Below are 27041 nucleotides of genomic sequence, written 5' to 3'. Positions count from 1 at the left end.
TAAGCTTCAGATCAGTCCAAAAAGAAGAAGTTTCTTAACTACGCCTACATAAATATTGGCCGTGGTTCGTTGGGCATCTGTTCTCAGGCCTTTTGCCGAGTATTTGTCTGTGCGGACATCCATACTGCAAAGCATCGTACAGGTTTGGTTTTGAGATCTGAATCAATTCGTAGCATGGGTACAATTTAGATGAAAAAACCATTTTCTAGATATTTGTGTAATCCAAAGTTTTTGTAACGTGTTCATAAAACCAGGTATTATTTAATATAATTCTTCTTTTATCGAAAAAAAAGTTCTCGGGGACGGATCCAGCATTGGGGTTTGATCCGTCATTGCGCCATTGTTTCCGCCCTAATTCTACCAACTCTGTATTCACCAGCTTCTGTTTGTTGTTTCGAATCTTTGTTTGTTTGGCTGATAAGCCATAACAGAAGTACTGTTATCTGATTTATTATGAGAGAAAAACATTGCTGGCTAATAGATTAGATTGATAAGCTCAAACGAACAAGCTGCGACGATGTGCTGTGCTTAAAGATTGATGGCCCTTTCAGCCAACGATCCGTACAAACATTAGCTGGCTGATTACATGGTTCGATGGACTGATGGAGTTGAGCACCAGATCTATTAGCACCAATTACTGTTTTGTAGGAAATTTTGGGTTTCTTCTGCGGATGGGCAATAGTACAGTTAAGAATCACGAGTAACGGTAACCCAAACTACACTTTCAAGGGGGAGGGATTTTGTCGTGCACAAGAATTTACCAATTACCAATGGAACGTCGGCGAGATCAGAGAAAACATGATGCGGCCAAACGAATTGATCATTTGATAGATGCACAAACACTAGCGTTGGATAGATGCAGAAGTGATTATTAATTATACAAGTTATTATCATCCGAGATCAAAATATTTTAATAATGATTCTATTTGCATCGAACCTCAACATTCAAATTCCACCGACGATAACTACGCGGAAACCATGCTACATGTTCAGCAAAAGCATAACCTAAGTTGAGTCCTTCGATAACAAGAGGACATGGCTGATCATCCCAAACAACATAGGTAACAGTTCTACAACGATAACACCAGGCCAGGGGGGCGCGCCTCAAGGACCAAAACCGCATCTCTTTTCTACAGTAGCAATGTAACACAAAGTGCTGAAGGACCGATCAACAGCCAATGGCCGGTAGTAAAATACATTTCAATGCCCCGGTGGAAACCTACTTTCCAGCTGAATCAGGAGAGCCATCCCCGTAGGAAACCAAACCTTTATTGCCTCCACGACTAGGGCTACCAGACAGTGACGGAGACCGGGACGGGGACTGAGATTTCTCAACACTTGCACGCTTCAGAGATGGGGAATCAGGTGGGGAGGGATGGAGCGCTGGTGGAGACCTTGACCTTGACCCAGAAAGGTGGCTCCTGGAAACTGACCGTGCACGATCACCATGTGACCTTGGTCTGGGAGGGGGTGAAAGGCTCCGTACAGGGCTTTTGCTGTATCCACCTCCCCTTCCTCTTTCTCTGTGGACAGGGCTGCGTGAGGCGCTTCGGCTCCTCCTCCTGTACCTACTACGCCTCAAGTAGCAAAATAAAAGAAATCATGACAAAGAACCATCCACAAGAATGAGCTATGCATACCGATTGAAAACAAAAAACTTAAAATAAAATTGCTTCAATCATTTGCAAATAATAAGCATCAAACAAAAATGACTGCCTGTTCAAAATTGGTGCCATCACAAATGATAATAGAAGCTGGTACCGACAGAAAAATAACAAGTTCTTTAACTATCACATATAAAACAGTTCATTTACCTTGGCGATGGCATTCTGCCTCTGGGTGGGCTTCTATAACGTCGAGGAGGTGATCGATGGCGGGAACCCCGGTAACCCATGTATCTACATAAGGGGGGAAACATAATTTAAAACTCTCAAATCAGATGAAAACAACAGATCAAACTTTGACTCAGTTACCTGTCACGGTCATTTCTTCCGCCATAACGATGCGAGCGATCAGCAGAAGGTGAGCGATACTGTCTTGCAAATGAGTACCGCTGTGTAAAACCCCTTCCACGTCTTATGCGTTTTGGTGACCCATCAGGAGAATCACTCCTGGATGGGCTCCTTCCATTGTTTGGTGGTGTTACTGCCCTGCGATGTGGACTGGGACTTCTGCTAATGTTCCTGCGAGGTCGACCACCTCTTACTGGGCTTCTGCTCACACTTCTTCTAAGTGTTCTCACAGGGCTCCTGCTGAGGCTTCTGCGAATGTTACGTCGTGGACTTCTCATAGGGCTTCTCCTGGAAGGCCTATGTGGGCTCCTTGAAATCCTAGCTGGGCTCCGGCTAACGCTTCGCAATGGAGATATCACAGAGTTTCGGGTAATGCTTCTTCGTTTCTCCAATGGTGGGCTTGGGCTGACACTTTTTCGTACATGAGTTCTCTCCAGGCTCCTGCTTGGACTTCTCTGTTGCATGGACCTAGCTGAGCTCCTGCTAATGCTTCTTCTGTGAGCTTCAACAGGACTCCTGATTATGTGGGGGCTTCTGCTTGCACCTCTGGGTGAGCTCTTGCTGAGGCTCCTAGCAGGGCTCCTGCTGATGCTCTGCCGTCTGGCTGGACTCCTGCTCTCACTTCTTTTAGGAGTACGGACAATGCGATTGTGGTGAACAGGGCTCCTGCTAACTGACCTCTTTGGGCTGGTAATTGACCTTTTCATTGGGCTTCTTCTTGGACTGATACTCATACTCTTGCTCATTGAGTGATTAGCACTCATGCTCTGGCTCCTGCTTATCAATATCAGATGAAACACCGCTTCCAGAAGTAGTAAGCACAAAGAATGATTTATGTATGAAGAAGTATAGGAAACCTAGATTTGCTTCGATTGCCAGTTAGAACAGGCATGACAGCTGCACTCCTTTCAATTTTTGATTCATTAACACCATTTGTATGGATTTCCCCGTTTTGCAGGGTAGAGACATCTTGTGCTGGACTCCTTGGTATTCCACTCTTTTGTTGAGGTGATATGGCATCCTTCAAAGCAGCCACTGCAGCAAGATTTTCCTCTGAAAAGGTTAGTGTAGATTGCAATCAGTAGTTGAACTAAACTAAACATGTACCACACAAACCAAGCAAGAACTATATATCCCTTACAAGATGGCCAATCAGTACAGTTGTTCATGCAAGACAGATAACAGAACAATACCACCGATAATACCATGCAACCAAAGAGATATACAGCGAGTCAGAACTTCCTGATTTTTAGACATGGCATGGTCTACCTTTAGCCACTATTTTCCACTATAATATATCTATATTCATAAATTATAAAATGCAATAAAATTATGAGAATATGACATTATGTTTAAGACAAATCTAAGTGAATGGTTGCCATAATTCCAAACCATCTGTATTTCAGAAGTTATTGATAGTCAGTTTCAAAAGTTTGCCCAGATCTTTGTCCACAAGTATTTGCAATGGGTAAGTAAACAGTGAACCAATAAGGCATCCAAGCATGCAAGAAATTGAAAACTATCTTTTGTGATGTCTCTTGATTGTGCTTGAGTAGCGTTAGCTACTGCCATTGCATTACCTTGTCAGATTTATTCTATCAGTTTCTTGAAATACAATGAAGTTGTTAGAAGCATATGTCCACGCCTCAATTAGAGGCAAATCTGTTCAACCTTGCCTTAGCTGATTGGGTTAGTTTGGAGGGTTGGAGGAATAGTAGGAAAGAAGAGAGGAATTATAGGGAGTGGTTAGCCAGAGGCTATTTATCTGTAACCCGTATGGGGATTGGAGGAGAGCAGGAATTAGAAGGAAAAGCCTTCTCTCTCTTGCTTGGCCGTGGGCAAGGCCCCCGGCCGGCTGCCTCTCTCCCTCTCAACCCTAGCCACCGCCATAACAGAAGTACTTAACCAGATATGGTATCCTATTGCGCCTATACAGTTCATTAATGATGATGAATGCCACCCCACTCTTAGGATTGGCTGATGTGGTACATAGCACAAGTTTACAGGAATGTTACTCCAACTCTCAGAGTTCATAAACCTAATAACTAACTGAGAAATCAGAACAAAGTTCAGGAACTTATGCTTCGATTTACTTGGTACTAGTGAAATACAGAAGCTCAACATACATTGGGCTAAAGAATATATAGGCAAAAAGAAAAGAAACTACCAGAAACTTGAGATGATGCCTTGGACTTCCGCCCACGGCGGTGTCTCTTGCTTCTATCATCTTCAGAGCTGCTATCGCTCGTGCTTTCAGCTTCACTATCACCCTTTATTATCCTGCTAATAAATATAGGTCAAAGGTTAGGAATGTTCAATTTGACAAAAAAAAATTGAACGAAATCAATTCAACAATATTAACAGACCTTTTTGACTTATGTTTTGATTTCCTGTCACGCTTCCTACGCCTTCTTTCGCGCCTATGGTCACGCTTTCTTCTTGAACGCTTGCGTTTATTTTTCTTCGAGTGTCTCTTTCTGCGCCTTCGCCTGTCATCACTTGAGCTGCTGACATCAGATGAGTCACTTGAGTAAGTATCAGAATCACTCTCAGAATCAGATGATTCAGTCTCTGACTCAGAAGAGCTATCTGATTCCGAATAAGAATATCTCTTCTTCTTCCTTCTCCTTTTCGAAGATTTGTGACGACGTCCCTTGTGTTGTCCTTCATTACTTTCCTCATCGGAAGATATATCCTTTGAAGACTTTGATTTGGCAGCCCTCTTTTTATCTGTATGACCATTATCACATCGAAAGAACATTCAAAAATTAAATACAAAACATGCCCTGCTTTACCTAAATGCCCCAAAAAAGGCCTAAATCCTTATACTACTAAATGGATCCATAGGTGCTGTGAAAATTCCAAACAGTTGACAAGCATTACCAATTTCTATTGTCATAGATCCAAGATCTTTGCGGTCAGTGAGCTCCCCACAATTTACTATAGTAACCGGAACAACAGGAGTTGAATCAGGGGATTGCACATCTACTTGCTCGATCCTCTTTAGAATATCACTTCCAACAACAAGCTTGCCAAAAACTGTGTGCTTCCTGCAACACAGTAGAATGCCATATTATCAACAAAACTGTACGAAGTAAGAACCATGGAAGAGGCCCCAATTTACAGTTTATACCACAAGCCTGCAACATTCCTAACATAGTAAAAAGCCAAACAGCAAAACCAAAACTAAGCCTCACTCCATCCACATATACAACAGTCAAACAGGTTTGCTCCTACTATCACATTTTATTTTCACAACCAAAAAAGAGACATGAATACTATAGGAAATGAATTTCCACTGCAAAATTTCACACAGACAGCGCAAAATAAATGCAACACGCCAAATCTAATAAACTGGCAAATAGTACTATAAAAAGAACTGAAATGATTTCACATATAATACAGAACCATATCAAATTCTTCCAATTCAACAAGCAGTGTTGCTCATTTTGAATAGGCAACAATGGAGATCCAAAGACACAACAAGTCAACAAGTAAAAGAAGTAGCGGAAAACTATTATTCTGTAGTTCCAATGCTTGATAAAACATACAATTAAGCAAATGTCGTTGTATCAGTGACTATGGCCGTCGGACGCTTAGAGCTTTAATTTAGGATGAGAAAAAAATCAGTTTGGTCCTGGAAATAAGCATCAATCAAAGAGACACATGTCCCGAGCTTAGACTCACTTCAACACAACAAATGGATGTAAGATTAATCTCCATACATATCTGAAGATATATTTTGTACAAAACCGAAACACAGTCATTCAACGGAATTGATCGAAACAAACCTGTCAAGATGAGAATTAGGCTTGAAAGTAATACAGAACTGGGAGCCACTAGCTTTGGATCCGGTATCTGCCGTTGTCAAGAGACCACGATCATCATGAGGTAGAACACAAGTTTCATCTGAAATGCAAATAATATACACTGTCATTACAGATATACTGCTTGCTTTAGTGCTTACCAGAACAGTTGGATAAGATCTCCAGTATTTCCAGAGCAAAGCAGCCAAAAAGATCAAAGCAGCAACTTGTACTAGATTATTAGAATTTGGACACACTCCTAATGTAGACAGTATACACATAACAACACAACATTTGACTTTGTATCTGGTAACCAACATTCTAAATCCTCAAATAAAAGGTTGCAAGGTTATTTCATTATTTGCATCCAACATCTCCATTATATAACAGATTTCACACCAAGCTAAATGGTTAATACCTGCAAATTTTCCACTATATATGCTTTCTCCACCAGACCCTGGAACATAGTTATAATCATAGTCATTTCCAAAAACAAGATGTAACACAGGAATAGTTAAAATCATAGTCATTTCCAAAAACAAGATGGAACACAGGAAGCTGCAACTATACATGCAAGATAGAATTACATCAAACAAACAGAACTAATGTATAACAGAAAAATATTACCAAAAAAGTAAAGATGGTAACATGCATCACCATATGTAACATTAATAGACAAAAAATACAGCGATCTATAAATGCGGCCACAGTATACATCTGGATCTTGAACAAATCATTGCATATCAAAACAAACTAACCGTAAGCAAATTTGAAAATTGATACCAGAATTAAGGTCATTATAAATTATAACTGTATATGACATGAAAAGACTGCTAAACTACTCCCGTTAAAAGAAGTGTATGAATCTCAAAGAACATCAAATGCTAGCATGGAGTGCACAATATAATCATCAAATCAAAAGGTACGAACATTGTGATAACATAGAGAAATGACAACAAAGACCATCAGAGTTAGCATAAGTAGGCCATAACTGCACAACTTACAGGGAGTGCTATGTGCATGCAAGCCCTTTAAGTAGATGTACACAAGAACATTACTTTATAAGAGAACACAAAAAATGAGAAAGGCCATGAAAGTGGGCAGGGGAATTGCTGCTTTTTTTCCCCAGGAAGGAAAAGGAATAGAAAAATGTAAAGAAACAACTAATTGTGCAAACTCACCATTTCCTTTTGCAATGTCACCTCCCTGAAAAAATAAACAAAGCACCATCAACAGTTATGACTAAGAAAACAAATAAGTTTTCCACTCATTATTAGAATAGCAAACAAGACAATACTGCATACAACCTTAAATACTATATGATAAGAAAAGCAGTCGATATCATCTGTCTTGCATCCTACATCATGAACAAGGAAACAAGGAACTGACTAAAAACAGCACAAGCCAAAGCTAACCAAATTTTCTAACCACAAAATACAAACATTGTAACTGAGAGTCTGAGATGCAAGCAAAGTGCTTAAATAAAAAACTACACAAAAGAAGAAAAACTAACTTGTGCCATGAACCCCTTGATGACACGGTGGAACGATGATCCCTTGTAACATAATGGCTTCTTAGTCTTCTGTCCAATTCCCAGCTCACCTAAAGTGTGCAACATCAATTAGCAACAGCAGCAATGCTAGGAAATAGGAAGGAGTTAATTCCAAACTGAGAATTGGATATAATCTGTGTAATTGACTGTGCACAAGGTGGGCTGTGGCAAAAATCACAAAAGTACCCACTACTTTCCAAAATGCATATTAGTATATTAAGCACTCAACATCAAATTAGCTTTTTTATGCATAAATTAGCTTGACAGCTTAGAACACAAGATATGTACTAGAAGTCTACAGCTCAAGTTATAGTAGTTGCATGCAAGTATGTTTGTGTTTACTGATGTACACAAGTTCAGAATCTTCATTCCACATCCTAATTTTATTTGATGTCATAACCCAAAGAATATTATAACAAATTGTCTGCCATGTCAAAACATAACTGTATAAGTAGAAACATCAGCCAGTGTATCATGCATCCAGTTTTACTTGAAATCTGTAAGACTCCCTTATATAACATCATCACCTTGCTCAAAATTTCAAGATATAGTTAAGCATTATGCAAGCAGAAGTACTTTGCCAGGAAATTAACTAAATTCCTAGGAAGCAACGAACATCTATATAGGTATTGTTAATCATCACAGAAATAGATTAGGTTCTCAGATTTTTGAAGTATTCAAACAAAACCACAGAATGGCATATTGGATATGACTGAAAGCAGATGAGAGAGCTCAGGTTTGAATAATATTCCAAAGTGTGTTTTTAAGTAAAGAAAGAACAATAAAAATCATTAGGACTACCAAGTGCCGACAAAATGACTAGTATCACAACAGCATCAGTGACAATTGCTTACTGCAGTGCAGATAATTAAAATAAACATTAGTAAGAGAAGTAATTAAATACATTATTGTGGTATTCTTCCATGTTGAAAAGAATAGCTAGGCCCTACTTCCTCTGACCACAAGTACAGGTCCATTTAGGTTTGTCCTAGGTCAAATTCTTTTTAGCTCCAGACATCAATATCTAAAATTCACATAGATTTGCAACAGCAGATCGCCATTGAGAGATTCATCAGGATAATTATTTTCAAAATACAAATCCTTTTATATTTAATACTACCTATTTTTTTCTTAAAATATTGCTAGTCAAACTGAAGTATTGGACATGTGTCAATGTCCTAATGGGCTTGTATTAGTAAGGATAGGAAGTCCAACATTTGCCCATCAATATAGGGAAAATATTTCCTCAACTGGAATCATTGGAGCGACATAAAACAAAGCAGAAAAGCTGCGGTCCTATTTCAATCAAAGAGTAGAATCCACAGGCATCCCAAGGTAATTAAAATAAAGCACTTGAACTTGAAACTAAAAACTTGTAATTTCCTAAAATTAAAAAGATTTACAATCTTTAGCACTCGAACAATATTCACTACAGAAACTTTCAGTGAAACCACAGGTTTCGTTGTTACTGTTTGGATGGAGCATCAGAAGATCTAACCCTCCCTGGTTAAGACCCACATCTAGATAAACAAGAGCGAGTGTAGCGTAACCCTAGCAATTTAGTAATAAAATCACATTGCATAACCAATATAACATGATCTGCACCATAGTTCCGCTAGGCGCTCGCCTAGGCGCGATTCAGCGCGACTAGGCGGTAGTCGGAGGGTGCTCGCCTCGCCTATGGGGGTAGGCGGATCCCAAGGCGGCGGCAGCTCCGTGGCGGCGCCGGTGGAGGTGGCGCAGCGTCTGGCGGAGCGTGCGCTGGCATGCTGGTGGCGGACGGCGGCGAGCGCGGGCGAGCGCGGCTGGCGGCGGGCGCACAGAGGAGGGGGAGATGCCGGAGATAGAGAGGAACCGGCGGCGGGCGGCGGCTGATGCAGGCGGAGGCGCGGGGGTCGGGTGCAGCGCGTGAGGGAGTGCCGTGAGGGAGCAGGTGCGGCGCGTGAGGGTGAGGGGAATAGGGTTTAGGGTTTGTAGTCTGTGGAAGATGGGCTGGGCCTTGCCTGTTGGGCCTTTTTACCTATTTAGGCTAGCCTTTCTATCTATTTGGACTCACTATTCAGCTGTTTTTTCTTCTCTTTAGAAGGTAATATATGTATTATCAGTATAATATATATATATATATATGTACTATTCAGCTGTTTTTTCTTCTCTTTAGAAGGTAATATATGTATTTTATATATATATATATATATAACGCCTAGGAGTGCCTAGGCGCGATTAATCCCGCCTAGGCGCTAGGCTAGGGGTCAGCGCCTAGAATCCGCCTACCGCCTAGCGGAACCTTGATCTGCACACATGGTTCCTAGCACCATGTCATTAAGTGGCCATGGTAAGCATGGTCTAATTGTCCAGTGTTCTTGACTGCTTGACTACTCAGTAACCTTCAAGCGCTAAAAGAGTGTAGCTCTAAAATGTAGGCAATAAAAAGTGTTGTTGCTTGAAGGAAATTCTTGAAAATGTCAAATTTTTATAATTTCGGAAGAATAAGTGTGGCTTTGTGAATTTGCTAAATTTTACATCTTTTCAAACTACTTGAAAGCAATGCTACTTCAAATATTTAATAGTTTGAACAGATGAAACAAAAACTTCAGTATTTTGATGGACGCATTATTGAGACCACAACAATTAGAAATCTAGAGCAACATGTCCAATTGCCACATAAACCAATTTACAAAATAACATGCAACACTAACTAACAGATAATTTTTTACTAATAATTTGATAAAAAGGAAGTGGAGAGAAGATTACCTGTGCATAAAGCTCTGAAGTTCTCAGTTGTAAGGGGTGCAACATCAGCGAACAACTGCAAGGAAAGGTAACTCATGCTTTTAAACAGGTCAAGCAAACTAATATCATTGTTAGCCTTCATCAATAACAAAAGACACAGCTACAGCTCCTGATCTTTAATGTTGCACAGTCTTAATCACGCTTGCACTACCATCTGAATACGAATTTGAGAAACAGTAATAACAAGCATACCTCAAAGATCATTCTTTCATCTGGCTCATCACCTACAGATACATCCAGAAAGACAATGGGGTTCCTCTTTCTCCCCATATTCTTTAATAGATGTGATCCCTGAGCCAACAGGGCAGCTTCAGAACCAATAAATGGAAAGATATCAACAAAGTAAGCAATTGGTAAAAGAGAAGTAGTAAAAAACTATGGCATTGCTGCCCTAGAAAAAAATTAATATTACACATACTGAAACCTCATATAGTTTGTGAACATCCTTTTCAAAAGAAAAATTGGCTATATGACTTTGAATTGCATGCGCTTACACAATTAAAATAGCTGCAGAAATATACTTTTCCTACTACTCATACAACACATAAATGCAATTTCTTTTGCAGCCTCCTAAAATAAACTCGCGAGCATGGAGTAGAGAATGTGCAGATGCAACAAGCACAAACCCAATTCTACTAGCAAAAACCAGCTTTTACACTAATTCCCATTGCAAACAAGCAACAATGAGGCAAGACAACAAGAACACCCGAAACATTCATCTAGCAGTCCCCGGCCTTGTTGCAAATCACTTCATAATAATAAATCTTTACTTACATATCTACATATTGTTGTAATATTAAAGAGTGAAAAATTATTCCTCCAACTTTTGGTCCATCACACTCTCTTTTGGTCAGTCTGTGCCTCCACTCACCCAGAAGAGTCCTCAACAATTTTACTAAGAGTAGTAATACGGGATAAATTAAAGACTAGAGTCCTAATTGGTTTACTAACCCATCAGTGACCTGAACTCACAACCTCTGCTCATACGAGTTAGAATAGCGAGCATCCAACCACACTAAATAGTCCGATTCCAAAATGTATTATAGCAAATATCATAAGATGTCTGTTCTGTGGCGGCGCACTGACATGTTTGCTAGTTAATAACAATATATCATTATGCATGTTCAAGCTTCGTACATCTGTTCCACTGCCAGTGTTGAAGCTATGATTATATGATTATGGGGCCCAATTAAGTTAATCCATGAACCAAATATTAAAACATGCACTGAAGTTCTTGTTGGTCTCAAAGGCTTCAATGAAAAAAAAATCATGGGGGCATCCATTCATCAGCCCCCTACTGACTCCGACACCACTGCAGTCTACATCACACGGCGCCAGACAACACTAGCTTGAGTAATCAGCAATCACGCAGAGCAACATCCAAGTGCAACGCCAGGAATCTAGGCAAACAAATCCTAGCCCCAGATCAGGATCCGTGCACCACACCGCAAACCCTGAAAACCCCTACAAACCCCCCAAAACCCTACCGCAAACACAACCCCAAACCCTAGAAAACCTCCTCCTCCCCATCCAAACCTCGGAGCCCAATACGCGCATGAAACGCCCTGGTCACACAGATCGAAACGCGCAAGCCAGGCCCGCGGCGCTCGATCCAGCGACGACAAGGTAGAGGGTAGCAGTCGCGGGTAGAGAGTGAGAGAGCACGAACCGCAAGGGGAGACTCGGGTGGCTCGACGGCGCCGATCGCGTCGGAGCGGTGCGAGGGTCTCGTGGTAAGGTGGCGAGGGTATTTGCTCGCTCGGGATCGGAGCGCAGCCGCAGCGCCGCGGAAGGCACCACCACGCGGCCGCACAAGCGGAGTGTGGTGGGGGATAGGAGAGTGGAGGAGCGCAGCGGCGGCCAAGTATTACCCTACTCCCCTGTGCCCCATGCCCTGTGCTGGGAGCCCTGCGACGGGGCCAAGTACAGTTTTGCCCCCGATACGTGGAGCACTGCATGTGGGCCTGGGAGGGATGGGGCCCTGATGGCGGTGACAGTGAACGGTCGGGCGACGTGGGCTCCGGAACCGGGATGGGAGGTGGTGAATGGCCCGTTGATCCTCAGCCTCGCGCAACCAGCCCACTACTGGCCCATTGACCCCTTATAATTATTTCATAGTCCGATTTACCTTCTTTTCAACTAAAAAATCTGTGTGTTGGTGCTTTGCAAATATATATTGAAATTCAGCATATATTGCATACATCCTCAAACTACACATGAAAAATCTGCAATAGAAATGCAATAGCCTTTCTAGACTAGACTATTCCATCGTCTTCTCCAATAATGGCTTTTATCGATACGGAAGAGCCTTTTTCCCTAAAAAAACCAAAGTGTATTTCTTATACTGAATACAATGATTAACATTGAAATATTGGACATGTCATAAGGTTCAGCATTCTGTAATTGGTCCAAAATTTTACCTCTACAAACGCAAGTTCACTCCAGCGCAGGGAAGATGTACACATCGCCCCTAAATCTCCCGTTGGTCCACTTCAGCGCCATCTCACCTTCTCCTCCCATTCGTCCACCTCAGCTTGATTCCCACCGTGGACACGAACCGGCCATGTCGCCCGGATAGCCTCCTCCACGAAAATCGCCCGGATTGCCTCCTCCATGAAAAAAATCTCGGTCTCCCTCCCGTCGCTCCTCTCTTCGCTTCCTCCCTCCTCCCGACGCCGCCACCAGGGGCGACCACGACGGCGTTGGGCACGAGCGGAGCGCTGCGGCCGCCCTCCTTCTCTCTCTCCTCCTCCCTCCCTCCCTCCCTTTCCCTCAAGTGACGGCGGCGGGGCGCTAGGCGACGGCGTAGCCTGCAGGTGAGGGTGATGGCGACGGCGCCGGTCGCGAGCGGCGCGCCGTAGCTGCCCTCCTCCTCCTCCCTCCCTCCCTCCTCCCGAGGCGGCGGGGGGCGTGCAGCAGTGGCGCAACATGCAGGCAGCGGCTGTGCGGCGGCGCGGGCACGATAGCGCTGGTGGGGTCCGAAGGCCTCCTCTCTCTCCCTCATCCTTCGTGCGGTCGCCTTGAATGCCTCCTTCCGCCGAAGCACATGAGTTCCTCCTGTCAGTGAAACCCTAGGTACGATGGCGTATTGGCCAAACCCTAACCTCTGGCATGCACTATCTCCCCTTCTCTCTCTCTCTCCCTACACTCCCTCACCTCACTGATTCCACTTCCCTGTGATCGAACGTAACTTACCTCTATTCAGTTAATGAAAGTGGTGGATTCCAACAGGTCTGGATGAAGAATATATTGATACTGCGTGGTCTGTTAATACAGCTCACGTGTACTTTATGCATGGTATTTACAGACTGCATATGCATTTATTTATTTATTTATTTATTTATTTATTTATTTATTGAATATATGTGTGTGCTCAGGAGCCACTGTTATTGATTTTCATGTCACTATGAGGAAGGGGTCATTAAATGCTGCTTGCTCGGTTTTGAAGCTATTGTTGCCCTCTCTTCCATGCATATGCCGTGGTAGCACCTTGGCTATGTAAGTTATCTTCATCTTGCATATAACCGTTTAGGCGTTTACTTTTGGTATTTATAGGATATATATTTCTCACTCAGATAACCTAAAGATGCTATGAGCTATAGTCTATCTCTAGGTCCATGTGATTTGAAACATGGCTTTTATTGTAGTGAGGTGTGCGAATTTACTTGCCACTGCTGAAACAAAAATTGAGGTAGTGTGTTAAACAACTTCAAAGTGTATAGTTCATATGGAGTGTAAATGATGGTCTATCTATTCTGGAATTTTTTTGGGGTGCTGTGTAGGTCTCATGATAGATTTTTTACATGGTCACAATGGCCATTGCTAGATTATCAATTTAGGGTTACCATTATACAGGTGATCGTACACTATTTTAACATGTTTGATAGATCCTAATAAAGATTTTTTTCTCCTCATTGGATCACTGCGCACCATATCTTATAGGAGTTGCTTAGCCAGTGCAGGCCATCTCCTTGTTGCTGGCTAAGCTGGTAAGACACTCAGCACCATATTCTGTTGTATATGCTTGTCCTTAAGTAATTAACATATCAACATTCTAGATATATGCTTGTCTCTAAGAATAGCTCTTTGCATGCAGTGCCCTGCAGCTTATATGGTGGTTGGTTTGTCATACAATTATTCATGTCCATCTATCTTTGAAACATATGGTTCCTATCTGATGGCTGCACGGAAACACAGACAATTTAGTATGGGGTAGGTACATTCATTTTTTTAGAATTGGAGGCCTTTTATTTTCTTGCATACCTCATGATTTTTGTTTACTATCCAAAAATGATGAACAGTTTCTTTTGTGAGCCAATTCACATTCTGCAGGCTTCTTTCCTTGTCTCAGGGATGCACTGATTCTGGTAAGTTCACATAGGTGCAGTACATGCATCGGGAATTTGGTTTCAACATCTTTGGAACTTAGCTTTTCAAAATCTTTGCAGACCGTAATTTGGTTTTGTCATCTGCTATTTTTATTGTTTTTCCACCCTCTTTCAGCCTATGACGAAAATTTTGAACCCATTTCTAAACAATATGATCTGATATTTATTCGCATATGAGGTACTGGGCTTATATCATACAATTTTTTAGTGTAACTCCGCTGCCGTCATGCTTAAAAGTTCAGAGTTAATAAATAAATGATGATTCATATGTTTCTGAGTCTTAAAAAGCCTATTTTTAATAAAAAAAAATAATAACTTTTTTGGTAAGGCGACAAATGTCATCTGTCATTTTTTATTCTCTCTTTCCTTATTCAGCCTATGATGAAAAATTTATACCCATTGCTAAAGGATATGATCTTATGTCCATTCGCTTGTGAGGTATTGGGCATGCCTTTCACTTATTTACTCTTACAAACCTAAGGTTACTCATGCACAGGGGAGATGTACACGTCGCCCCTAAATCTCCCATTGGTCCACCTCAGCGCAACCTCCTCCTCCTTCCTCCTCCTTCCTCTCGGGGTGGCGGTGTGGTGGGTGGCAGCAGCGTTTACCTCTACAAGCCAAAAGCTCACCGCCACAGGCGAAGCTATACATGTCACCCCAAAATCTTCCATTGGTCCACCTCAGTGCTGCCTCACCTCCTCCCCCTCCCATTGGTCCACCTCAGCCAGCATGCCTTTAAGCTCCAAGTTGGTAGACAAACGATGAGTGGTATGTTTTTGAGGCTTCAAAAAAATCCTATCTTCAATGAAAATAAAAAGGATATCTTTTTCATTACGGTACTAGAATTTTTTCAATACCGTCAGCTAATGGTACCATATGAGGGAAATTGATGAGGCCAACTTTGAAATACATGGCAGTTTGGAGATCACTCCAAACGGCTATACTTATTGTATTTAATGCACAATACTGCATTGATACTGCACCTATATGGACAGGTTCGTTGATTATGTGTTGTACACTTTCATTATTGTTTCCCTTCAAGTTCTGGAGCTTATTGTCGTGTATATGTTAGCAAATCTTGCTGATTTCATGCCATCGAATGACATTTGCTCGATGAATTTGGGAAGGGAGACCTTATCAAGAAACCATATTTTTTATTTCATCGGTGTATACTTTATTTTATTTTTTGTATCTACATCAACACTTGATCTGGGTAGTAGATTATTCTAATAAAGTAATGAAAGACCTGGTGAGTTAGCCATAGTATCATCTATCTCAATGTTTGGTCACAGTTGTTTATGTGTTGCTGAGTGATGCAAGCTGTCATCTACCTCTTCCATCAAATTGCCTGCAGATTGTACTGCAGGTACCTTTGTTTAGGAAATAGCTGAACCAAAGTATCTGCTTGTGTTCTAAAATATAAGAGCGGATGTTGATTAGCCTAATTTATTTAACAGTCCCTCTGAGGCCTTATGCTTATTTTCCAAAATATCACGCTATCTGCACAATGGATCCTTCAAAGTTTAATATCCTATAGATTAGTTACTTTCATTTATTCATGCAGTACTGATTTGGATTCGTTGTTGCTTAAGTCATTGTTGATTTCTCCTGACTGTGGTTATCTTTTGCGATAGTTATAAAGAGATCAAGGGCAGCCAATACTTCTATGGAGATGGCAACCTTTAAAGAAACTTAATATCAGTTTCGCCGTGTATATATGACATATAAAGGAAAGTTAAAAACATGTAGTATTAGCAGCCTGTATGTGCACAGCTACATTCATGCTGCCTATGTCCCTGTGCTCCTTCTACTTGCATAGATCTGTGCCTGCGGATATGTTATTTTCATTAAATCCACTATTTCTATCTCAAATATTTTTTGTTTCCTTTTTTCCTTTCCCTTCAGAAACACGCGAAACTTCAGTTCTCTGCATTTTTTCCTACCTTAATTTGCTTTTACTCCCTATGACACTAACCTTTTTCTTCATACCACAACAGATTTGACATGTACCTTGCATACTCCCTAGGCTGCTAACCCTTTTCCTACTGCTATAGAATGGAGCAGCAAGATCGGTCCTGCATTTGCAACATGAACATGGTCATACTCGGTGCATAGAACAACTCGCGGTTCAACTTGATAGGTTCAACCTGTGTATATGACAATGCCTTCTGAACTAGACATGGCAGCCCGCTTATAAAATTTCAAATGCTATCATCCCAGTGTATATTATGTGAAGCACCTATACTCAGCTATGTATACCTACATTTTGCACATGTGCCATGTATAGGAACTGCTATAGGTCCTTCCATAGTGAGCTAAAATCATATATGTTAACTTCTTTTGTAACCATAATTTATCCAGTATTATATAATATACTACTTACTGTTTTGATCCCCATTCGGCACGCAGGGCGTGCCATTCCTACTAGTACATCTAAAAACGATGAAAGAACATCGCTAGTTGTATTGTCGAGTACGACATAGTTTGCGGATTCATCACCTCCGACCCTTGATTCCTCATGTATGCATAAAAGCATGGCATTGGTTAGACATGGTATGCTATGCTCAAGTTGTTATTTATTAGTGGTAGCACGATTGAGTGACACATACGATGATCGAGCAAATAAAAAGTTATATCGTATTGCTATATCTACCTCTGAAACTAGAAGTAAGAACAACCAAGACCGTCCATAGATGTTTAGTGTCATGGATTCGTAACCAATACTAGTGATTTAGTGGTCTATATGTGGAATTTTTGTGATTACTAGCACTCAACCACTCACAACACAAGAATGTTTATCCTAGTTCAGGCATCAAGCCCATTCATTCGACCAGGTTGAGGTTCCTAGCTTTGGATCGACATCCTTTGATGGATGGGAAGTTCGTCAACCTAACTTCTAGGTTGGGACGATGTCTTCGATGAGCTCAAATCAGCCTAGCCTAAGCAGTGCCCAAACAATCCCTCGAGTGTGTCTGGCTTGGGCCTACGTGAGGTGTTCCACTTACCCAACTCATCTTGGGCCAATCAACTGGCTCGTAGCTTAGCCGTCGCATGAGTGCCCACCCCATGTCGAGTGGTTCAATGGTCGTTTCATCCGCTCAAAACTGCACATCACACAATTGTTGGACGTTCACACACTTGAGCTAAGACCACTAATGGGGCCATCATTGCATGCTTATTGAGCATTCCTCTCTTTCGGAGATGGCCACATGTTGTTCGTCTGCTAGTCTTTGAGCCTCCATTTTCATGGGTTGAAGGAACCTCGGGCCATTGAAGGCTTGTTACACCGTTCAATAATAATTACTATTTATACCATGATGTGCATTGCTTGAGGGTGCGTCGTGCCAAATCCCTTGATCTTCACCATCCTTTAGGCATAGAGGAGTCGAGAGGGCGCGATGCGTCAGGTTCCATGCAGAGTGTTCCCTTCTTAGGATCTGGTTCACACGCGCCCCGCAGGTGTGACATTACAAATTCATAGATTCGGTTCATCTGTTTGATATGGAAGTGTGTAGCACCTTGGGTTTCGCACGCGCGTATCAGACTAACCACCTCATTGAGAGGTTATCACGACATGACACAAGATATAGCAGGAGACATGATAATTTACTAACTCAACCATAAATATTTGAAGAGGAAAGTCAGCTCCTTCCTCGCGTTACTCTCATCTTCCTGCTCCCGCAAACCTATGTCTTCTTGCCTTCGCATTTTTTTCATGCTACTGATCGCCATTTCCACCACCTCACCTCTTTTTTCTTCATGTTCCTTGGATAGATGGTGGTGTGGAAGGAGTCAAAGGCGGACGCAAGGGGGATGGACCTCCTCACGTCACGTATGCCACTCCCAATCCTCGAGTGTCGATTGTTGGGTTTAAGGGAGAGGAAGACAAGGCTAAAAGATTCATAGGTCGTTGCCTTCTCCCTCTCCTTCCACCACACGTGATTTCGGCATCCGGCACATCCTTCCCTCTATAGACTTATCCACTTCTATGGGATCCACCTTTCATGAGTTGACCCTAGTCCACCTCATGGTATTTGTGACATTATGTGAGTGCTTCTTGGGAATCACCCACACAATTCGTGCTTTGGTGGTGATTCTTCTAGGTGATTCTGTCAGAGAAGGACTATATCTAGCTCCGCACCAACATGGAACAACATCACCAAGAGAATCTACATTTGTAGCTCTCAGCCTTTCACCTTATTTCAGAGAATTAATCAGAGAAGTTAGCATAAAAATCACTTCTTAATACAGAAAGTAGAGCTCCTTTTAAGTTTAACATAGAACCTATTTTAGGAGCTCTATCAAATATAAACCCTTACCGGAGCTTCTTCTATTTTTTATTTACACAGTATTAGAGCTTCTTCTTATGTTATAGTTACACATTAAGCTAAAAAACTAGGTAGATCTCAAACTACACGTGTTGCTATGGTTGACCGAATTTAGAAAATTTGAATAGCAAGGCTTCATCAATCTACTCTAACATTTAGGCCTTGTTTAGTTTACCCAAAAACCAAAAAGTTTTCAAGATTCCCTGTCACATCAAATCTTTCGGCACATGCATGAAGCATTAAATATAGACGAAAATAAAAACTAATTACACAGTTGAACTGTAAATCGCGAGACGAATCTTTTGATTCTAGTTAGTCCATGATTGGACAATATTTACCACAAACAAACGAAAATGCTACAGTAGCGAAATCCAAAATCTTTTCGCATATAAACAAGGCCTTATACAAGTTTTCTTAATCGGCGTCAATCACGTGTTTGCATGGGCCAATAAAAGGACTATTTTTCCTATATACATTCTAACCATTAGCATATAACCGATGAACAGAGACCAATTAGACTAACTGTTTTTTATTTGCAAAAATCACTTACAGATATAGATGCTCACATACACAAGCACACACTCACTCCTATAAACACACGCACGCACACTCAAGCACCTTCAAAGAACTGAGTTGGACTCGGAAATTTAGCCTATCCAAACATGCTCTCGATAGCACACCACATGCGAAGTTTTTCTTAAAAAACATAAATCCATTTTCCTCTGTGTAAAAATGAAGGAATATTGAGCATGTTTGGTTGTTCATGCCAAGCGAGTCATGCTTTAATTTCAATCCAACCCAAGCCAAGTCTGGTATGAGTAATACAATTAATGGTTGCTTGGTTTATACGTATAAGCTAAGCCTATATTGCAAATTTGTTGTTTGGATGCCTATAGTTGGTGATAGGGTGGCCTTGTACATTGAGGAGGAGTTACTCAACACTGACCACACCACCTTCTTCCTCCTACATATCTACTCGTCTTATCTCTTTTCTATCGCCATAAACTCTATGTGGATCCAAGCGACAAGCACTTCATTTGTTGAATAGCGAAGAGGAATGGTTCTCTACCTCACCTGTAGGTGCGTGAGGTACTTGATTTCGAAGGTGATGTTCTAATGGATCACTTGCCAAGTGTCTTCAATCTATGTCGCTGATGGTCATGCCAAGTCCCCCTCTCAAGTTTTTGCTAAGGCCTTGTTCGTTTTGACCGGATTGGCCCGTCATCGAGTCTATTCCTGGTGGATTACCGTGGTCTATTTTTAATCTAAATGTGAATGGAAATATGTGTTTGTTTTGGCCTAATGTGGAACCAAAACTGAACTCAAACGAAAAGTGAACCAGACCTCCCCAGAAATGAGTGACAAACATGATCCATTCATTCCTATACCGAAAGAAATCAGTTTTGAAATTGAATTCTGAGCAAACAAGCTAAGCTTGCCTAAGGGGGGTATGAGTGCATTAGCTTGACCTGGTTACGGGCCTAGCAGCTAGCAGTCTTCCAAGGCCTTGTTTGGTTCTTTTTGTTAAATTTTAGTTAGCTAAACTTTAGTCATTTTAATAGCTAAAGTTCCAAACATATTGACTAAAAGAAGCTAAAATAGTTTAATTCTATTAGTTATTTAAGAGTAGTTGAAATAATTTTAGCTAGATAAAATTTAGCGAGGGAACGCGAACTCTCCACTATCATCGGGCACACGCACACGCACAGTAGCACACTACGGTTCAACCGGCCGCTGCACGAAGGCAAGCATCCGGAATTCCGGATGAGTCCTGTACAGACTACAGAAACCTGCCCGCTGCCCGAGCCATCGGACCGCACGACGAACCTCGGTATACTGTCTGACCCCGACGCGCAGTCCAACCCAAGGCGGCAAGGCGCACCATGCCGTCCCTGGCACTGGGCGCGGCCGGCACCTGGCCGGAGGCCGTCATCCAGTGCCTCCTCTTCCTCCTCGCCGCCGGGATGCTCGTCGCGCTCCACTCCCTCCCCCGCCGCGTCGCCCTCCGGCTGCGCCGCTCCGGCGCCGGCGGCGCCGGGTCCTCCGCGGCCCAGTCGCGCCGGCACTTTGCGCAGGGCGCCCAGCTCCTCGCCCGCGCGCGCGCCGCGGCGCCCAAGGCCCCCGGCCCGCTCGCCCGCGCCGCCGTCGCCGAGGCCGACCGCGCCATCGCCCTCGACCCGCGCGACGCCGCCCCGCTCATCCTCAAGGCCCTCGCCCTCGACCTCCAGGGCCACCGCCTCCCCGCGCTGCGCGCCCTCGATGCCGCCCTCGCGCCGCCGCTCGCCCGCTCGCTCGAGCCGCGCGAGCGAGGGGACGCGCTCGCCAAGCGCGCCGAGATCGCGCTCGCGCTCCACCGCCGCCGCCGCCTCGACCAGGCCGCTGCCGATCTCGCGGAGGCCGTCCGCCTCAGTCCCGAGAACGCCCGCGCCCATGCCCTTCTGGGCGAGTGCTACGAGAAGAAGGGGCTCGCCGCTGAAGCTCGGGAAGCCTTCAAGACCGCCGCATCCATTGACCCAAAGCTTGGCGCTGCGCTTGACGGGCTCCGTCGGTTAGACGGAGGCAACGAAGGAGACGAGAGTGACTGATGTAAGCAAACTTATAGCCTTAATAATTCCTGCTTTGAGCTGCTTCTGCAAGATATTGCAGATCACATCTGTAGACTAAGGGCGTATTTGATTTGTGGAACGAAGTAGTCCGTCATCATCTCACTCTTTAATTTTTTTTATTTGAGCTGTGGAATGGAATTAGTTGATCCATCCCCACCATCCTAATAAGCTAATAAATAGTACTAATACGAAGAATTTTGTTCTTTCACTAAATTTGAGGAATGAACTCACGATGCATCAACCCATCTAAAATGGGTTGATTTCCTAAACTAAACTCTCCATAAATATATCATGATCTATGCCCTGGATGCTAAAAAAACATGTTGTTTCACTACAAACTAGCAAGCATGAGATAAAAATTTTAAAGGACTATCTCACCATAGTCATTTTAACCGTGGATGTATACGGTTATAAGGAACAACAACACTATTGCACAAGCATGATAATAGCAACACCACTTGCCTGCAGTACCAAGTTCTATGCATATTTGCCTTTGAACACTTGGATTATGGAAGCAGTCCTAGTTGCCTCTGTTCTTGTTAGTGCCAACTGCTTTTGTATATGGTAAATCCAACAAGGACTCCACACCCAGTGACTCTTGCCCCATGTATGCAACAAGACTTAATCAACAGTTGACGGCACTCTCAAGTCTCAAAAGAATGATCATCGTTTGGTTTTGGATGGTGGGCACTGAAAGCGCTCCACACTGATACTTAGAGAACTCACAACGTTTTTTTCACATTGTCATGGGTAAGAGGGTCCATATACACGCTTCAGATTTAGAACGCTCCCAGTGTAGCTCTCCTTCTGTAATCTAAAAAATAATTAAAAAAGTATGCATATAATTCAATACTATGGGGAAGGCATGTTGTTCTCTTGCTGTGGTGAAATAAGTTTTTGTTGTTCACATCTGGTGAAAATAGTCTTTGTTATTTCTTTATAGGTTTGTAGCATGCTTACTATGTTCAACCCAAAGCTATAACTACATTTTCCTTTTCAGGAACCTACTGCTGGTGAGCATTTTACATCTGTTGTATATTTGTGGTCGAATGCAGTCATGCACATCAACCTTCAGGTTCAAATTGGTAAAGGTGGTGTGTTATGTGGTCTTGCTGTAATCGCTTACCTTAAAGATGCCACTAACCATGGTTCACTGTTGTATATTAACACATTTTCAATCAAGCAGTAGTATGACTCCATTGTTAACTCTGTTGGTTATGATTCAGCTCGCATCACTAGATGTTTCTTCAATACACTATTTGACTGTTTCAATTCTCTTGAACATAGTTACTGGTAGTGTGACACTTTATAGAGATGATTCGTGATGATCAACAATATATTTTACATTATAGCTCTATCATTATCCTGTGATCCCATAATTATATACCAGTATCAAATTATCTTATGTGGAGTATCAAATTATCTTATGTGGAGGAACTTTAACTATCTCAATAATAGAACAAATACAGTCAAAAGAGGTACAATGAAACGATATAATAACAATCAAAAGGTACTGTGGGTTTCAAAAGTAAACTTCAGTAACAAGATAAGCCTTTCGTTAAGTGTCAGTGGCCTGCCAGCAAATGAGTATATTGCCTATGTTATTAGTCACCCAAATGCATTATGTCCAGCTGACTTGTGACTGTTTTCATCTATGGGAGTGTTTATTTGATCAGGATATTTGGAAATACTGCTATCCGTTCATCTATTCCTTCTTTCCTACTATAAACAACAGGAGTGCAGAATAGATTTTCCTGGTGAAATCTTATCTTCAATTTAGTTATCACATTTTGTTAGCATTGACTGATAATCTTGGATTGTAATAATGACATGCCCGCTGCAATTGTCTTTGTAGATATCTGTGTCCTCCTTTGGGAGGTCTCTAATCATGATCTGTACAGTTTTTATATATAAAAAAAAAACAGATGTGCCCCGAAGATCAACTGCACGGTTGCACCCCCAGCCGTGATTAAAGATGGTAACCGATACCGAAATCCGATGGGTTTTTACGCTATTAGGGCATGGGCTTGGGTTAATTTCTCTACCCACGGGTTTGTTAATGGGTAAAAAGCTAGACCCAGTGGGTTTATGGGTATGGGTTTGGGAATGTAGTATCCAAATCCGTAAACCCATGGGTTTTGTAAACCCGATCCATGATAGTAAAGTAGTTTATATCTACCCACCTAATCTATATATCACACGCACTTTGTATAAATAAATTTTAGATAATAAGGTATGGAAACAATTTTGAGTTAGTTTTAGAAAAGTTGGAGAAAAGAACAAAACACAACTATCCATATATGACACATTTGCTTGAGGTGGTGTTATCTACGTGGGTTTTAACAAAGAAAACAAGCCCACATGTGTCTGTTTTTAGTTATTACTCACAACATGATGTTTTAGTCGCATATCGCCAACCAGAGGAGAGAGTGGTGGAATCTATACTATTTAGTGATACCTAGGCAAGCGGTTAAAATCTATAATATTTTTCTCTTCTTAGATTAGAAAGACAGAAAGATTGAACTACATGAGATATTTATATCTAATAAATATCTATGAAATAAGTTTAAATTTTATTGATATCATGGGCGACCCGTGGGTACCCGTGACCCGAATGGGCATGGATTTGGGCACAAAACTAAACCTGTGATGGGTCATGAGTTTTTCAACTGGCAGATTTTATTTTCACGGGCACGGGTCTAGGATGGCAAAACCCAGCGGGTTTTATACCCGTTGCCATCTCTAGCCGTGATTCTTGGCATGTCTGAGAACAAGAATGTTGACCATGGAGACATGAAGTTGTGTGCACTAAGGCCTTGTTTAGGCCTTGTTTACTTCCAAAATATTTTGCAAAATCGCTACTGTAGCTTTTTCGTTTGTATTTGACAAATATTATCCAATCATGGACTAACTAGGCTCAAAAGATTCATCTCGTCAATTTCAACCAAACTGTGCAATTAGTTTTTATTTTTGTCTATATTTAATACTTCATGCATGTGTCTAAAGATTCGATGTGACGGGGAATCTGAAAAATTTTGCAAAATTTTTTGGGAACTAAACAAGGCCTTAGTTCATGAAGTATTTTGCAAAAAACCTAAAAACCAAAAATCTTGAGACTCCCACCAAAATTCTAACACCAAATTTTTTTGGTTTTGGTGTTCACTTCCCAAAATTTTTGCAAAACTGTTCAGATTCCCTTCACATCGAATCTTACGGCACATGTATAGATCATTAAATATAGATAATAAATAAATAATTACACAGTTTATATGTAATTTACGAGACGAATCTTTTGAGCCTAATTATTCCATTATTGGATAATATTTGTCAAATACAAACGAAAGTGCTACAATACCATTTTGCAAAAAGATTTGGAACTAAACAAGACCAATGTCCCTATTTAATTTTGCAAAAAGTTTAGGGCCAAAATATTTTGGACATGCTTACTTCCAAAATACAAAATAGCAAAAAATTTTGTATTTTGCCCAAAATATTTCGAAACTAAACAAGGCCTAAACTACTCCATCCAAAAAAAGAATGTAATTCTAGATTTAAACCAAGTCAAACTTTCCTAAGTGTAACTAAATTTATAGAAAATGGTATCAATATATCTCTAAATATGTTTAATATAAAAATATATTTTATGATTAACCTAATTATACTTATTCGATGTCATAAATGTTAGTAATCTTTTGTATAAATTTAGTCAATTTTAAATTCGTTTGACTAATCAAAAAGTGAGAATTGCATTATATTTTGGACGAAGTGAGTATAATATGAAAAAGGTGAATTTGTTGCAACATGCTCTGTGCAGTGTGACCACAACTTCAATACCTTAGGCCTTGTTTAGATCCAATTTTTTTTTGGATTTTGACACTATAGCACTTTCGTTTTTATTTGACAAACATTATCCAATCATGGAGCAATTTGGCTTAAAAGATTCGTCTCGTGATTTACAGATAAACTGTGCAATTAGTTATTTTTTTTATCTATATTTAATACTTCATGCATGTGCCGCAAGATTCGATGTGATAGGGAATCTTGTAAAGTTTTGGATTTTTGGGTGTATCTAAACAAGGCCTTATTGTGTACATGTATATATTTTAAAAAAGTGTACAAGTTGCACCATGAAAACTGTGCTTTTGCGACAGTTCACTGATAACATGTGGATCATTTGTTTTCTCTTCGACTTCATAGTCTGCGGTATGCATTATTTGCACTTTCTTGCATCCCTGTACTAATGGAGAAAATTCTTTATTTGTCATTACAAGTTCAAGCGGTTCATTATTTGTCACTGAGAAATCTTTTCTCCTTATTTGCCACTGAAAAATCTCCCCTTCCTTATCTGCCATCGACTCAAACTACATGCCATTTCTCATGTGTATTGTTGTGTTGCTCTATATTTTCCCTATTATGATTGGTAATTTCTACGGAGATATATCAGATATAAAAGGTAGGATTTTTGTCTACAAGACGTTTTTAACCAAAGAAATAAACATTAATGAATTAATATGTAAATATAAATTTATTTTATAAAGTCGTACTACTTCAATGATGTTTTTTTACAACACATTGAGGTTGGACCGTTGGAGAGACTGAAGTTTGTAAGGGCAATATGGTCATTATGAAAAAGTCCGACATGCCCTAATAGAAATTACTCCCTCTGAAAGCTTCAATTTCTAGAATGTGCCAGTCAAACTTGTTTAACTTTGACCAACTTTATAGAAAAGAGCATCAATATGTATAACATAAAATGAGTATCTTATAAAAATATATTCAATGATAAATCTAATGGTATTAATTTGGTACTATAAATCTTAGTGTTTTTTCTATAAATTTGATCAAAGTTTCAAAATTTTGACTTAGGACAACTCTAGAAATTGCAGCTTTCAGGGACGGAGGGAGTATTAATGGAATAGACGTAACAGAAGTCAGACATGCCCTACCAAGACGATTTCTGTCCGATGAGGCTTTCCAAAAAATTTTAAGATTCTTCGTCAAATTTTTAAACACATGCATGAAACATTAAATATAGATAAAAATAAAAACTACTTGTACAGTTCACTTGTAATTTGCGAGACGAATCTTTTGAGTCTAGTTAGTCCATGATTAGACAATAATTACTAAATACAAATGAAACTACTATAGTAGCCAAAGTCAAAAAAAAAATTCCAACTAAACAAGGCCTAAGAACTAGAAAGTTGATGTGGTTTGGAGAGGTTGATTGGAGTTGGAGACAGTCCAATCTAGACCGAAGAAGGGCGAGCGGCGGCGGTGGTTGAGAAGGAGGAGCAGGCGGTGGTGGTTGAAGAGGGACAGGCGGCGACGACACTAACAACGTCGAGCCGTCGAATGTGATGTTGGAAAGTGTATTTTATTCCCCAACTAAAAGCCCAACATTACGCCAATTGCCATAGTTATAGCTCACTGACACAGGGCTCATATATATATCTAGACTACTTGGTTCATATACATTGTGGTTATTCTAAAGGCATCCACAACAGTGGTAAAGATGTCTAGCCTGCCGGCGAGAGAAGGGAAATTATAGCAACACAA

The 27041-nt window shown here is 41.1% G+C and overlaps 2 protein-coding genes and 1 long non-coding RNA gene across 12 annotated transcripts; 2 read left to right on the top strand and 1 right to left on the bottom strand.

Moving 5' to 3' along the window:
• On the bottom strand, positions 856-12043 carry LOC110434624 (peptidyl-prolyl cis-trans isomerase CYP95). Of its 10 annotated transcripts, XM_021459032.1 has the most exons (15): positions 11830-12043; positions 10353-10468; positions 10122-10176; positions 7332-7420; positions 7126-7175; positions 7000-7024; positions 6237-6275; positions 5804-5921; positions 4896-5062; positions 4379-4742; positions 4180-4295; positions 2870-3065; positions 1974-2786; positions 1815-1898; positions 856-1577 (listed from the first exon to the last, which is right to left on the bottom strand). In XM_021459032.1, exons 4-15 carry the CDS (start codon positions 7381-7383, stop codon positions 1220-1222), a joined length of 2382 nt encoding a protein of 793 aa, XP_021314707.1. In that variant the 5' UTR covers positions 7384-7420; positions 10122-10176; positions 10353-10468; positions 11830-12043; the 3' UTR covers positions 856-1219. The 10 variants fall into 10 exon arrangements, with proteins under 10 accessions (XP_021314707.1, XP_021314705.1, XP_021314698.1 ...); XM_021459030.1 differs by lacking the exon at positions 7126-7175 and having other exon boundaries at positions 2870-3047; XM_021459023.1 differs by lacking the exon at positions 7126-7175 and having other exon boundaries at positions 11830-12042.
• On the top strand, positions 13144-14266 carry LOC110435053. The gene is made up of 3 exons (XR_002452705.1): positions 13144-13235; positions 13538-13658; positions 14257-14266. It is a non-coding gene; the product is annotated as an uncharacterized LOC110435053 (long non-coding RNA).
• On the top strand, positions 20634-22760 carry LOC8082932. Its single transcript, XM_002453468.2, has 2 exons — positions 20634-21465; positions 22486-22760. The coding sequence occupies exon 1, from the start codon at positions 20763-20765 to the stop codon at positions 21462-21464; it is 702 nt and encodes a 233-aa protein (XP_002453513.2). The 5' UTR covers positions 20634-20762; the 3' UTR covers position 21465; positions 22486-22760.

Source organism: Sorghum bicolor, chromosome 4 (assembly GCF_000003195.3).
Source record: "Sorghum bicolor cultivar BTx623 chromosome 4, Sorghum_bicolor_NCBIv3, whole genome shotgun sequence".
Classification (NCBI taxonomy): Eukaryota; Viridiplantae; Streptophyta; class Magnoliopsida; order Poales; family Poaceae; genus Sorghum; species Sorghum bicolor.
Note: the sequence above shows the minus strand (reverse complement) of the source record. Positions and strands in the feature narration are given on the sequence as shown.

Excerpts from the sequence above, each read along its gene's own strand:
- LOC110434624 (XM_021459023.1), bottom strand. The coding sequence starts at position 10,430 with ATGGGGAGAAAGAGGAACCCCATTGTCTTTCTGGATGTATCTGTAGGT. Across the intron at positions 10,177-10,352 it reads ATGAAAGAATGATCTTTGAG|TTGTTCGCTGATGTTGCACC; the intron begins GTATGCTTGTTA and ends CTTTCCTTGCAG. Across the intron at positions 1,899-1,973 it reads GGAAGAAATGACCGTGACAG|ATACATGGGTTACCGGGGTT; the intron begins GTAACTGAGTCA and ends CCCCTTATGTAG.
- LOC8082932 (XM_002453468.2), top strand. The coding sequence starts at position 20,763 with ATGCCGTCCCTGGCACTGGGCGCGGCCGGCACCTGGCCGGAGGCCGTC.